General features: G+C 37.9%; 2 protein-coding genes across 2 annotated transcripts; one reads left to right on the top strand and one right to left on the bottom strand.

Annotated features, from left to right (window-relative positions):
* The first annotated feature begins 538 nt into the window (after nucleotides 1-538).
* LOC306987138 (uncharacterized protein) lies at nucleotides 539-14,829 on the top strand. Its single transcript, XM_079591185.1, has 6 exons — nucleotides 539-920; nucleotides 11,829-11,866; nucleotides 12,190-12,468; nucleotides 12,714-12,959; nucleotides 13,052-13,123; nucleotides 13,214-14,829. Coding segments are annotated over exons 1-6 (891 nt in total). The 5' UTR covers nucleotides 539-918; the 3' UTR covers nucleotides 13,468-14,829.
* LOC306987134 (zinc finger MYM-type protein 1-like) lies at nucleotides 4,774-8,531 on the bottom strand. Its single transcript, XM_079591179.1, has 3 exons — nucleotides 7,155-8,531; nucleotides 6,548-6,673; nucleotides 4,774-6,407 (listed from the first exon to the last, which is right to left on the bottom strand). Exons 1-3 carry the CDS (start codon nucleotides 7,339-7,341, stop codon nucleotides 5,239-5,241), a joined length of 1,482 nt encoding a protein of 493 aa, XP_079447305.1. The 5' UTR covers nucleotides 7,342-8,531; the 3' UTR covers nucleotides 4,774-5,238.
* Nucleotides 14,830-15,029: the final 200 nt, after the last annotated feature.

The following is a 15,029-nucleotide window of genomic DNA, read 5'->3' as shown; positions in this document are numbered from 1 at the left end:
TCATTTTCATTTTGCACCAAACGTTGCACAAATGTATGGGAAAATGTAAATGTAATTACAGAAATGCATTGCCATTTTACATATTGAATTGTCATTTTGCATATTACATATCAAATTGAATATTGCTACTCATAAGCTTCCATAGTTCTCAGAGTAATGAGACACATCATTACTGACTGTCTCAACTGCCTGTCCACTTTTAAGTCCTTAAACACTCGTTTTTTGGGGTCGACAGCTTATAAAAACGTATTTCTGTGTTTCTTAGCTTGTTTGCTGTACACTTTGTCACACAGCAGCTTTGAGGCATTTTTCTGTCTTTAGTTAGAAGCAAGAAATGACAAAGAGGAGCCTCTCACAATGCAGAGTCAATGGACACGGTTGGATTGTTTTCCCCCTGGGTGTGGGCGTGGCCTAAATACGCTCTGTCTCTATGGAAACGATTGGCTATGAGCTACGTACAGGCGCATTTGATAGACATTTTTAGCACCCAATAAACGGCGCCAGGCATTCGTAAACCACACCTCAAATACGAGGAAATGCACATGTGGTTCCCAGAAACCCAGAAAGAGCCCAGTTGGTTTTCGTCATAGACAGTATATAAAGGTTTTCGTTTATACTTCTGCGCCGTTGTCCGCGTTGACGCGCAAACATGCAGAGGGAGCGTGTGAAACCCGAGGGAGGGGTTCTAGCAGACCAATCACAGCGCCTGCGTCCACGTAGAATTTACTTGTTACATTCTTGGAGAGGTGCACGCGCTACACACAGCCTACGGCTCAGCTACGGCGTGAGTTGTCGACGCAGAAGTATAAATCAGCCTTTAGCCAGGCTATAACATAAGGATCGCTCCTCCCTGAGCACGCGAGCTGGGTGATATTGATAAAGCCTGGCTGAACATAAGACCCATGCAGAACTTTTACCATGTAAGTTTTTTCATATTCATATTTTTAAATATATAATGCAAGCTTGTGAGTTGTTATGTTTATTATACCAATGGTTGTCTGTTTGTGGAAAACTAAACCTGCCTGTCGCTGCGCCAATTTATGTTTCTCTCGGTTGATGGCCAGTCAGGGGCGATTCTAGGATTTTTTCAACTGGGGGGCACAAGAGGGGCCACAATTATTACAGAGGGGCCATTCTTATGTTGTGTATTTATGTAGAACTGTAGATATCCAAATCATTTCAAGTTCAGTAAGCTTTAAAATCAGCAATAAACAGTGATACCCTATTATCTTTTAATAGCAGTTATTCATTGCTCTAAATCAAAACAATAAAATACAATTTATATTAACTTTTCACTTTACATAAGTGAAAGAAAAACTGTAATAAATAAAATAATCCAATGTATTAGTGTACAACTCACAAATAATAATAGAACAGCCTTATTTATATAAATGCATAATTATATTAATCATTCATATAATAAATACACAATTAATGAATTCATATAACTGTAATAAAATTGTATATAATAAAAAAAAAATTCCCACATCCTATTCAATTTGCATATCAGCAGTTGCAGTAAATTTGCATTGATGAATAGACCAAATCTACTTATGTCTTGGAAGGCTAATTAGTCTTGAGCATATTGATTGTAAAATATCATATATCAATACTGTTACTTTTTCAAAAAGGTAGCTTTAGTTTAACGTAAAATATGTGGATCATAGAAACAGTTTAGAATGGCTTAATTAATCCAGTGTTATTTTAGTATTAATTGTTAATTTTGCTATTTAATCATGCATTTTTATTTATTTATGATTTTTTTTTTATTTAATAATGTTTCTGGATGTCATCAAAGGACGTTTTGTCACTTCTGTGAAAACACAGTACACACTACACACCAAATTTGAGACTCATTTTATTAGCTTTGTTTGACACACGATTCGCCTGATTGTGCCACACATCATAGCAAAACAAAACTACAATATCTTGTTGTACAACAAGAAAAGTAAACATCAAGATATAGAAATTACATACAACTCTATTTTAGCCTCACAACTGTAAATACTGACCAAACAAATAAACAAAAACAACAACAACAAAACCACTGTCCTACAGACTAAATACAGTGGATGTAGTTCATTTTTTAAGTATAATGTGGCTTATAATAGGTTTATGTTTCTGGTTCATTTTAAAAAAGTACAATCCTGCGATTTTTATGGTTGCTGCTAAAACGGTTTAAAAACTCATCCATATTTAATGATTTTGCTCGTCTTGATTCAATGCTCAAAACCCCTAGATTGCTCAGTCTCTCATCCCCCATTGTTGTTCTGAGATGGTTTTTGATCAACTTAAGTGCTGAAAAGCTACGTTCACATGCAGCACTACTTACAGGTGTTACAATGGCTATCTTGCACAGCCTGAAAAGCTCATGAAACACATCCTTAAAGGGTTCCAGAAATACCACAAATTCAACGAGAGAAGTCATTTGTTTTTTTTCTTTCCTTTCCAAAACCCTTTTGGTCTGATACAGCTCATGCTTCAAATCTTCAATATTTGACTCAAAAATTTCAGCAAATGAAAAAAGTGGTTCTTCATGCAAGAAAGTTTTGCTTTTAGGGTGGAGTGCTTGGATTCCGTGCATAATTTCACAATTTCTCTTAGAGAATCTTCTTTGCAGCTCACTCATGAATGAGTCAATCACTGGATAGTAGTGTTGGGTCCGAGTCCACCTTTGTCGAGTCCGAGTCGAGTCCAAGTCCTTAACAACCGAGTACAAGTCCAAGTCCGAGTCCAAAGAGGGTCGAGTCGGACTTGAGTCCGAGTCCTTAACATCCGAGTCCGAGTCGAGTCCGGCCGAGTCCACAAAGATTTAAATTATTTGAAATGGACCTTTCACAAAGACCCGCCCCTCTTGGTTACTGTTGCTACGTCCGACAAGCCATTCCTCTCTCACGCCACATGTTCTCGGTCGGAGCAAAGAGGACACTAACAATGTGCCAACAGACAAGACAGAGCAGGGTACTTTTGGTTTGAAATAAAGTCTCAGCTTTCAATTTTTTTAATTTTTATGAAATTCAAACGATAAATACTGTTTTGTGGTGCTTTAATGTGTAGGCCTCAGTTCAAGCAGCACGTGAACTGATAATCTCTTCTAGTTATAGCACAAATTAAAAGATAAATGAACATCAGAACTGCAAAAAGAAATCAATACACACTATTTTTCAAGTTCAAGTCCACTGCCTTTAATCTACTAACTGATTTGGTTTGTTTGTCGAACAAAAATGGCGTGTATCTGCACTATAATTGGTCAGATCACCTGTCAATCAAATCCCGGCAAAAGGTCTCAACACTGAGCTCTTAAATTAATATTTTAAACCTTACAAAATGATTGCAATGTATAGTTACAGTCATACGTTTACCTATTGTACATCTTTTAGAATCTGCAAGGTAATGCTTAATAATGCAACACGATGCATTAAGAGCCAGGGGTAAACTTTTGAGCAAGATGATGATGTTTAAATTTTTCTTATTGTGTTGTACATGCTAATATCTTATTTAGCCTCTGAAGGGTTGGACTAAATTAATGAATGCATTTTTAAACAAATAAGACGAATTTACACCAATGATCCAGTTCAAAAGTTTACGGCTCTTAACGGATGCTTCCTTCTTGTGCATCACTAAATGTTTGCAGGGTTTGTAATAGTTGTGTATGAGTCCTTCAGTTGTCACCAGTGTGAAAGTATGGATCTTACAATCATAGCTAGTAAGGAGTCAAATATGCAGAAGATGCTGGAAAAGCAAAGAATGTGCAGGAGCTGGATGATTTTTCCTCAACCATTAAAAAAAAAGAAAAATAAAAAAAAGTTCTGGATCATTCAGGTAATGACACAATATTAAAATCGAGCCTATGTAATTTGTCTTTATTTTGTGTTTGTATTTTATTTAGGCTATTAAACATCTGTTATGTGAAAAAGCTTTTTCAGGGCAGTACTAAATAGAAACAATGTGTATGATCCGTCTTATTAAAAATCATATAAAAATAACATTTTGGAGATTCTGCAAGGAGTATGTAAACTTATGACTAAAGTATAAATGCAACAAAAATGATAACATTATTAGACGCCAAAATGTTGCTATGGTTATCACGTTCTTATGTTGCTATGTGTCAAATCATCGCAATTTCATGACTCAAAGGACAAAAATTAAGTGGATTCAATCCCACATTTAAATGCAGTTATCACTCTTTATAATTTACAGTGTGAACGTAACCACTGGTCCTCTAGAAGTATGAAAAACAAAACTATTTAGATTGTCAATAGCGCTCCCTTTAAGCCATCACTTACCGCGTTCGGCACTCTCCCTAAAACTCTCGTCATAAACACTGACTGAAGTTGTCCGCACTGCACAGTGAATATCTTATTTATATTGCGTCTAGAGAGACTTTGTTGTTTATGAGGGGATTTGCGAAAGGATAAAGCTCGTGCTGATTCTAAACATACATTTTGAGCGAATTATTCGCATGCGGACTCTAAAACACCTCTGATTTGCCACTGTGTTTATGCACTTAACTGTGATTGGCTACAATGCTCAACGCTGAAACAACGTTGTTTCGTTTCGTTTTTGAATAAAAAAAAAATCACAAAATTTCGTTTTGTGTCATCCAGTGCCCGGACTCGACTGGACTCGGACATTTTTCCGAGTCTAAAATGTCCCGAGTCCGTGTCAAGTCCGAGTACAAATTCATTCGAGTGCGTGACAAGTCCGAGTCCATTCAAAATTGGACTCGAGACCGGACTCGAGTCCGAGTTCGAGTACCCCAACTCTACTGGATAGAGTATATGTCTTTTAAAGGCTTCCTTGTTACCCAAGTTATCTCTACGTGCACCAGTTGAGGAAGTGATTACGGATCCACACAACCTGCTGCTCAGGATCTGCGGTCTCTTTTCCGTTTTTTCTAAACTGACATGGCACTTTACAGCCATTTCCTCCACCTCTTTCCACATGTCCTCAAAAAAATTATCATCCCTGTACTGCTGCAGTGTGTCAAGCAATGCTTCAACCAGATTAACAGCTGTTCCCAAGTCCAGTGAAGGTGACTGGAGCATATCAGACAAAAATTTTGACTGGCCAAGTATTGTGTTGAAGGTTGCCAAAAGCCCAATAAATGTTAGATCAAGTTGTGCTAGTAAGCCTCGTGCTTCCACTGAGCGATCCCCACTACTGTCACAAATAATCTCCTGAAGAAGACGAAATACTGCAGGGAGCCTATCTGTCAAATTGCGACAGGCTGAATACCTACACGCCCACCTTGTCACTTAATTTTTGAAGTTCGCGAGGTTGGCCACTGTACATGTCCTGCTGAATTTCAAGCCACCTTTTATGTACATATGAGCCAGATATGAAAGTGTAAAGCCTCTGAAGAACTGCAAAGAATGTATCTGCTTCAGGTACAGACTTAACACTGTCTACAAGTACTAGATTTAAACAGTGGGCAGTGCAGTGTACGTAAAAGGCATATTTTGCCACATCTTGGATCCTTTTGGAAACACCTGACTGTCTCCCACTCATAACGGCAGCACCATCATAACCCTGCCCCACTAGATTGGTCCGATATTCAAGGCCATACTTTTCAAGGCACTTGATTATCATGCTGCTTAACCCTGCTGCATCTAGGCTCTCAGCCTGCTGAAAGTTTAAAAAACTTTCATGTACAGTGCCATTGTAGTAATATCTTAAAACAAGAGACACCTGCTCCTTTTTCCCTAGATCTTTTGTTTCATCAGCGATGACACTGAACACTTCACTGTCTTTAACTTCTTTGATTATTTCAGTCTGTACCATCTCTGCCAAGCATTCCAATATTTCATTTTGAATCCCACTGCTAGTGTATTTAGAATTCCCATAAGCACTCATTCGCTTCTTTATAAGAGGATCATGTTTGGCTATCTCTTCCAAAATGGCAATGAAGTTCCCTTTGTTGTTTGAATCCTCAGACTCTCTATGGCCTCTCTGAGAAATATTCTGTGTGGCTGTCAGTAGAAGAACATCAGCAATTGTTTTGATATACAACTGATTTTCTTTGATTTTCTTTTCTCTCTCATTGTTGATGGAATCTAATATGCAAGATTTAGTTTTAACAACATGCTGGTGCTGCTTCCATGCATACATTGCATTTTGATGGTGCTCTGATTTAGAGTGAGCTTTAAAGCCCCTCTCCTTACACAAGGCTTTTTTCCAGTTGGAAAAGCCAGTTGTGGATGTGAAAACAGAAGATAGTGCATTTGGAAGAGAGAAATGTCTGCAAGCATAACAAAAAGCAGAGTCCTTGCTTAGTGAGTACTCCAGCCAAATATTGTCCTTGTACCAGGAATCTTTAAAAGCTCTCTTCCTGTTGCCCATTTGTGTTTTGGGGAAAGCCCTGATATGAGGCTGCACAGGTCCCTCAGATCTGGATTGAGAAATGTCTGGGAAGAGGCATAAGGAAATGGGAATCAATTATCAGAGGCACGTTCTGTTTCAAAGGCACATGAGACACACAGTTAGCAACAGTTCCTTAACGCAATTATGTATTGGCTATTTTACATGTAAAATAAAAAAGACATACCATCAGGTCCAGTAAGAGCAGTATCAGAAGTGAGTGGAAGCTCAGATTCGGCTTCTGAAGGTGGGTGACAAGTATCCATCTCTTTCACATCACTTTCACTCTCATCTGTTTCATCCCTAGAGACAGCTATAACACAAAGGCATATTAGTAAAATACAAGGATTTTAACTGCAAAACTGTATGCATTCATACAATAACACTCAGGAGTGCATTATTTTCTGTATGATACCGAAGCTGTGCCCCAGGGCGTATATACTGACGCTGTTGACATTTCGTTCACATACGACGCGCATGGTACCCTTTATCGTCAATATAAGACGCGTTCGGTTATGGGTAGGTTTAGGTATGATATGACCGCTAGGAGGCGCCGTTTGGCCATTTTTATATGCGTCTCATATTTACGCGAAAGGGTGCCGTATGTGAACGAAATGTCAACAGCGTAAGTAGGCTATATTACGCCTTCGGATGAGATCGGGCTCTAAATTACCAATATACTAAAGAAAATATATATATCAATATAGGGACTTCTGTGATATAAGCAAATGTGCAGCCCTGAATATAGCCTACCAAAGTCATGTCACTGTCCACTTTCTAGCTTGTCTACTAACCTGGTCGAGGGTGTACTGGGCTGTTCTGGCTTATGCTCGAATCTTCCTGAACCAAGAGGTCTCCTGTTGAGCAGGCAGGCTCTGAACTCACTGTGTGTAGGCCTAAACCATCAGACGGACTCTCCCTCACTGGCTGGCATGGCTTTTTCTTTGCAAAAAAAAACTGAATATCTCCCTGCCTTTTCATCCTGTTACACTGCCTGAGATAACAGAGGTAAAAAGGAGGAAATTACTATTAGTTTAAATGCTATGGTTTTATTGGCGGATGACAAAAACTTTATCTTTTGTTTTATCACAAACTAGCCCAGCTGGAAAATTATAAACTAAAAACAGGTGAAATGTTTAAACCCAAGTTTCTACACGAAAAACATGTCAATGCAAATTGTGCGTAGGTTACACCAATTTTCTTTTTATGAATATGGTCCGTTTCGAAGTGTTTATCCAACAAACAATATTCGTAGATTCTTCTCTAACGTTACCCATGTTGTTCCGCGTCATGACTCATGCATCCGCGTAACGTAACGTTAGACTCTGATCAGAGGCGCCGGTGCCGCTGGTTTTTAAAGTGTTGAGCGTTAGATAAACGTCATACGATTTGTTTCGGCACCTCGCTTGCAATATCACTTGCGTATCGGTTGGGGAAAAAAATCATAACGCAGGAAAACCCTGTTACATTCAGCCTCAGGAGCATTGTAAATGTATTCTGATTAGCATTATCTTGGTCTGCTCTAAGAGAAAACATCGAGCCTGGTCTGTCCTAACACTGAAAGACGGTACCAAACTCTAGCACTGCAACAACTCGCTAATCGAAAAAAATAAGCTGTACAAAATAGATCAACTTACCGTGTGTTTTTTTTTCCGTTGGAAAACAGCTCGCTATTCTTTGTCCTCGTTGAGAAGCATCGTGGCGCGGAATCATGAATACTACGAACTGAAAGATTATGATTTGAATTTTTGAGTGACAGACAAGTAGAAGGGTGGGGGCACACTGGGGGGCCAATCAGCTTTCAGGAGGGGCCAGTGCCCCCATGGCCCCTCCCCTGTCTACGCCACTGTGGCCAGTGCCCAGCCAAACTCCATATCGATGATATATCTGATATCGCAGATATCTGATGATCAGTAGCCTAGCGGTTCAGTAAATAAAATAATTCAATATAGCCTACCGATTTACAATAAGCACTTAACTCAAAAATAAGTATTAAATAATAAAATAAAATAACAACTATTATAACTTGAAAATTATATTTCATGAAATAAAGGCGAATCCGTAATTTCTTTACAATTATAAGGCAACATCAAATCTAGGAGAGAAGAGCATTCTCGATTCTGGTAAGTAGGAAGTGCTCGCTTGTTAATTCACAAAATTAGAGTTGAGAGAGATATAAAAAAAAAAAAAAAAAAAAAGAGTTGAGATCGAGACTCGAGAGTTAACTCGCGCATGCGCTCTTGACTAGCCCTTTATCGCATCAGCTGAGCGGAGCGGTTAATACTTCCGCCTGAGCGGAGAGCGCCTTTCTGAAGATTCCCCTCAGCGCCGCTCGCTCAACCCAGAATGCCCTATTGTGATTTGCTAGTTCGAGAATCGGTGAATTAGCTAAAGCAATAGTGGGTTGGTTATGGAGTTGAGTGCTGACTCAAGTTTAAACACATCTCAGTGCTGAGCGCGTGTTTTCCGCCGCTGTAACTGTCCCGGACACACCGCATGAGCCTGAAACTTAATACTTTGTCCAAGCTAATGTTTCTAAAAGTAAATTCTACAGTGATGTAAAGATTGAGACGTTTTTAAATAGACCGCAATTACCCGCAGTTTTGGTCTATTTAAACTTTAGAACGCGCGTTTCTTTTACTAATGCCAGTAAGTCATCCAGGTGTGCTTTGATAAGATGTTGCTAAGTGCATTTCACCTGTGTGTGCTTTTATGAGCATGATGATAGTCCAGATGTGTTTTGTGAAGTTCTACATGCATTTCATCTTGTTTGTGTGTGTGTGTGTGCGTGCGCGCGCGCGTGTTTTAATATGCTTGTTTTGCAACTGCAGTTATGTTCACGGAACTAAAATAACGAAAATCAAATATATATTTTCAGTTATTGCATTTAATAGGCAAGTTTGCCAAAGGACTAGACATGTTTTTTTAATTAAGTTAATGCATTTAAATTAATAAAAAGAACAGACTTTTATTCAGAATCACCCCGAAATAACTTCTATTTACAATCCTAGCTACTGTAATTTATACATTTATTCCAGATATTCATTACAAAGTACAAACAGAAAGCAAGTAGCCTACAGATACATTTTATGTCTGAGCGGGATTTGTTTTACCGGTGAGCGTGAGCGATTCATCAGTGGAGCGTTCGTTTGGGACGCGAGCGACTGAGTGGAGCGCACGCGCATAGAGCGGAATATCGATATTGTATTAATACAAATACAGTTTATAAAGGGGTATATTAATAAAAATACAGTTTATAAAGGGGTATATTAATAAAAATACAGTTTATAAAGGGGTATATTAATAAAAATATACAGTTTATAAAGGGGTATATTAATAAAAATACAGTTTATAAAGGGGTATGCTGTTTTGATGGCCCCTGGTTTAATACAAATACAGTTTATAAAGGGGTATATTAATAAAAATATACAGTTTATAAAGGGGTATATTAATAAAAATACAGTTTATAAAGGGGTATGCTGTTTTGATGGCCCCTGGTTTAATACAAATACAGTTTATGGGGTATATTAATAAAAATATACAGTTTATAAAGGGGTATATTAATAAAAATGCAGTTTATAAAGGGGTATATTAATAAAAATACAGTTTATAAAGGGGTATGCTGTTTTGATGGCCCCTGGTTTAATACAAATACAGTTTATAAAGGGGTATATTAATAAAAATACAGTTTATAAAGGGGTATGCTGTTTTGATGGCCCCTGGTTTAATACAAATACAGTTTATAAAGGGGTATATTAATACAAAAATACAGTTGGGGTATATTAATAAAAATACAGTTTATAAAGGGGTATGCTGTTTTGATGGCCCCTGGTTTAATACAAATACAGTTTATAAAGGGGTATATTAATAAAAATACAGTTTATAAAGGGGTATGCTGTTTTGATGGCCCCTGGTTTAATACAAATACAGTTTATAAAGGGGTATATTAATAAAAAAAATACAGTTTATAAAGGGGAATGCTGTTTTGATGGTCCCTGGTTTAATACAAATGCAATTAGGTAATGTGTATATATTATGCGATATAATACACCAACACTTACCGCTTGTAATCTGGTATGCTGAAATGATGGTTTAAATTTAACGCATGCGCAATTCCACTAATTCCACTGCGCATTAACCGAAGGTATCCCATTCTGATGGGTATGGTGTTCCGTCAGAACACCTGAAGCATAACTACTATAGGCTACTATACTACTGATACCATATTATCAGCCTATAATAGGCTACTATAGTTTTTTTTTTTTTTTCATGGCAGATCACATTTGTTACTATTTGCAAAAAAAGAAATTGACATTGTAATACAAAAATAATTTAGTTACAGTTCATGTTTTCATAAAGAAGAAAAAAATTAATATATTAAATTTTCAGTAATTCACTGTATTGTTGCCAAATTCAGTTCACACATCTGCTGACTGTCCTGAAGGTTATACTACAACACGTTTACGCGTTTAAAGCTCTAAACGGACTTGCCCCTATTTATTTATCAGAACTTTACGTGTTTATTCTCCTCAGAGATCACTATCTTAGTTTCAGCTGATATTAAATGTCCCGAAAGCTCGTTTGAAAACCAAAGCACATAGGTAATTTTCAAAACTTTGGAACACACTACCTTTATGATTAGAGCTTCTCCCACATTAAACGTTTTTAAAGCATCAATTAAAACCTGCCTTTTTCTCAGGCTTATAGTAACTTGGTTTTATTTTGTATGCATTTTTTAAATGCTATGGGGTTGCAGTTTTTGTGATGTTCCGGACAGGCTATGGCTATGTTTTGCTTATATTAATTTTCTGTTTTCATTGTTTAGATTTTTGTTTTGAATTTTTGATATGTTCTTTTTTACTATGTGTGTATTTTTGCTTTACTTGTGGAGCACTTTGGTCAACATTCGTGTTGTTTAAAGTAGCTATGTAAATAAACTTTGACCTTGACTTAGTTTGGGAATATATATAGCCCGACACGCTGGCGATCTCTGCTGGTCAAACGGTGTAAATGCAATGAAAACTCAGACCAAACATGAGGAAAAACAGCTTTTACAAACACACAGCAAAGTAAAATATCAACTGCCATTAACTTATCTAATAAGATTAAATATCAATTGTCTGTATAATATGTGTTCTTAAATGTATGTTCAGGGCTTGTTTTGTTTGTTCCATGGCTCAGATAAACAGGCCAATAATAGACTATAAACTAATATTATTATTTTTAATTACTAATGTATATTTATAACCACACACACACACACACACACACACACACACACACACACACACACGCACAAAAATGTCCTTTGTGCTTTCTATGATGGGAGAAACAAAGATTATAGTTTGATGTTTTTTAATCATGTAAGATCCACATGTGGATGAAAATCTTTAAATAAAATAAAAGTGAGTGTGTAATGTATTCTGTATCCGACCCGTCACATAACACACCTTCTGTTTTCTCATCAGGATGATTCTTCTTCTGCTGTGCTTTATCAGCTACAGCGGTCAGTGTCATTTATGTTAAATCTTTATTTTTTAGTTCAAGCTAAAGTTATTCTAATAATTTGTTTTTTTGTTGTGCCACTCTGTGATTTGTGGGTATTTGTGGATTGATCGTGTAAATTTCTATGCAGTTCCTTCTGGTTCATTGATTACATAATAATGAAATAGAGAACATAAACTGTAAATAAACTTCATTTATTTATTTATTTTAATCCAGTTCACTAAAATAACTACACTAACTTATTGATTACAGAAAATAGACAGAACATTTATTTTTCAGTATTAATCTTTTGTATTGAGTGAATATGAGTGTGTGTGTTTGCAGAAACTGAACCTGTGTCAGGAATAAAGGGAGGAACCGTCTCTCTATCGTGTGGATCTGAGGACAGAGAGATTGTGGACATCAGTTTATACAGTCTATCAGAAAACATCCCTGTGTGTGAGAAGAACTGCAGTGGACGAGTGTTTAAAGAAGGATCATGTGACGTCAACATCAAGGATCTGATCTACAGTGACGCTAGAAAATACTTTTTACATGTTTATTACAATAATGATCAGGCAGAAGTGAAGCGACAGATCCTGGAGTATCATCTTCATATTCACGGTAAAGTCAAAACTGAGCAAACCATCATCATGTGATTTAATAATGTTGGTATTGTGTGCAGGACTAGAAACATAAACACTGAAGGGGAAAAGCTTAATATTCAGAGTGGATTGGGTTTTTCCAACGGCTGATTTTATCTAAATAATAAATGTTTACATCTGCTCCCCCAATACTAGATATGTGATTATGGTCTTGATTAAATGACACTTATAATTATAATGATGAATGTGTCTGTGTGTCCTCAGATGAGATCTCAGTGCAGAAAGGAGAGGATCTGGAGTTGGATGTTCTGTTGATCAACGCTGATAAAGTGGAGAGAAGCTCGAGCTCAGGCTGGACAGAGCTGTGGACGAGAGGTCACGGGGTCAGCGGTGATCGACTGACCGACAGAGACGAGACTCTGATCATTCATGAGTTTACAGTCAACGACACTGGAACATACAGAGTTCTGGACTCAGATAATGAAGTCTGGATCACAGTCACAGTCACCGGTGAGAGAAGATCAGTGGAGGAGTGGAAATATTATATTTAATCAGTAAATTAACACTAAACTGCATGAATAACCTTTCAATATTCTGCACAGAATCTATTCTAGACTCGAAGGGAAATGTGAGCGGCACAGATGAAGACGACACTGACGACACTGGACATCGACGTGAGTAAACATGAGCTTTACAGGAGTTCTTCAACACTGAATTTAAAGTGAAAAAACAAAATGTCTTCCCACTTTTCCCTTCACATGTAGATTACTGGATTTTGCCGGTTGGACTGACAGTGGTTCTGGTTCTGCTCGCTCTGACTGCTGTCGTGATACACAGACGTCGCCACAGAGATTACTTGAAGGGGGAAAGCACTGAGTTCAGGGATCCAGAAGTATTCGGGTCAATAGCCGTGTTTCCACTGGCACTTCCGGGTCGTGATCGGGCCTCGTCTGGACAAACGCACTGGGTTTCTGGCCCGTCGAATACCTCAGTCCAAAGCGGGTCGACTGGGGTTTGAGGAGGTCATGAACATTCAAGATTCAGGAGTTTGTCTGAGTCTGGAGACATCAGCGCCGGATGAGTCCATGTAACATCAGCGTTAAACATCATTTACCTCAGAACTCGCTTTCAGAGACCGCAGCGAGAGTCTGAAGATCTCCTGTTTGTGATCCAAACAAAGACTGCTGTGCGGACAAAAAGTAAGACTGTTAAGTGGCAATTGCCACCCCAGACGAAGTCCTTGCCACCCCTGTTGCCACCCCACTGAAAACATTACACTGTTTGATTTTTACGAACATTTCCCAAATCTCCCAGCGGACGTGAATGCATCCTTACGCTGCACGCTTGTGTGCTGTTGCTGCTACACTTTTCATTGGTTAAGCTGACACGCAGCTCATTCGTGACGTGCTCCAGTCCAAACGGCTCAAAAACAACGCGGCAGCACACACAGGATCAATGACGAGCGTTTTGCTATGTACGGCTTTTATTGGTATTAAATTAAACGAAGTACTGTTTTAACGGGAAGTAAGGGAGACGTTGCACTGTAGTGCTTAGCATTAATACTTCAATGAGCATTACTAGTCTCGTGAAACTGACTGACTAACTGTGCGTTCACACCGGACGCGAATAGCGCGTCAAATTCGCGCCTGCCGCGTCTAGTTTGACGCTTGAACATTTTGAATGCATTCGCGAAATGGACGTGCGTAAAAAGCAAGCGTTTGGAGCGAAATTGACGCGCGTCTGAGACGAAATCCGCTTCTTCTGGGAGAAATGTAAAAATACTACTGTTATTGTGTCACGAAATGTAGTTTTAAGAGTTGTTCAGTCGAGAATGTAGTTGTTTAAAGCTCAAATCTGTGGTTTGTTTATAAAGATAGCGCCTATTTAAAACATTTGATATGCCGTTTCGGAGATGTGAGATCCAGGCGATCACCGGGCGCTCAGCGCTCATGTAACCCGCTGGAGCAGCCTCACCTCGGCTAGTCCTCTTGACGTCAGCCGCTGGCAAACCAGAAATGTTTAAGTTCACAATCTATAACTTCGGCTCTATTATATGAAACATATAAGTTAAAATACATTAATGACTCGTTCGTTATAACGTAGGTCAAACGACTTCTTTAATTAACGTTATGTGAGTTTTTCTTTACTTGTTCTATTTTTGCTGTATACTTAATATATAATTGTGTACATTTTGTTATATTATTATTCTTGTGGTACATATTTGAATATGTACAACTGCCTTGTTTTGACAGGTCCAAGTTTACCTCAGTTTTTGTTTACTACTGGACTTGATTAGTATTAGCAAAGGAGCACTTTGAATACTTGTTGTTCTATTTTTGCTGTATACTTATTGTGTACATTTTGGAAAATAAACAATTTTAATTTAATATACATTTTGTGGAAAATAATTTATTTTTAGTGTAATTGAAAACTTTGTATATTGACCCCCCAAAATAATACCTTGTCACCCCTTTGCCACCCCTGTTTTAAAAGTCTAGCTCCGCCCATTGTATTGCTGGAGATTTTAACATTCACATAGACAATGCAGAAAACAATATGGCAAAAGAAATCAAAACTGTT

This window comes from Phoxinus phoxinus (genome assembly GCF_949152265.1).
Source record: "Phoxinus phoxinus genome assembly, chromosome: 19".
Taxonomy (NCBI): domain Eukaryota; kingdom Metazoa; phylum Chordata; class Actinopteri; order Cypriniformes; family Leuciscidae; genus Phoxinus; species Phoxinus phoxinus.
Note: the sequence above shows the minus strand (reverse complement) of the source record. Positions and strands in the feature narration are given on the sequence as shown.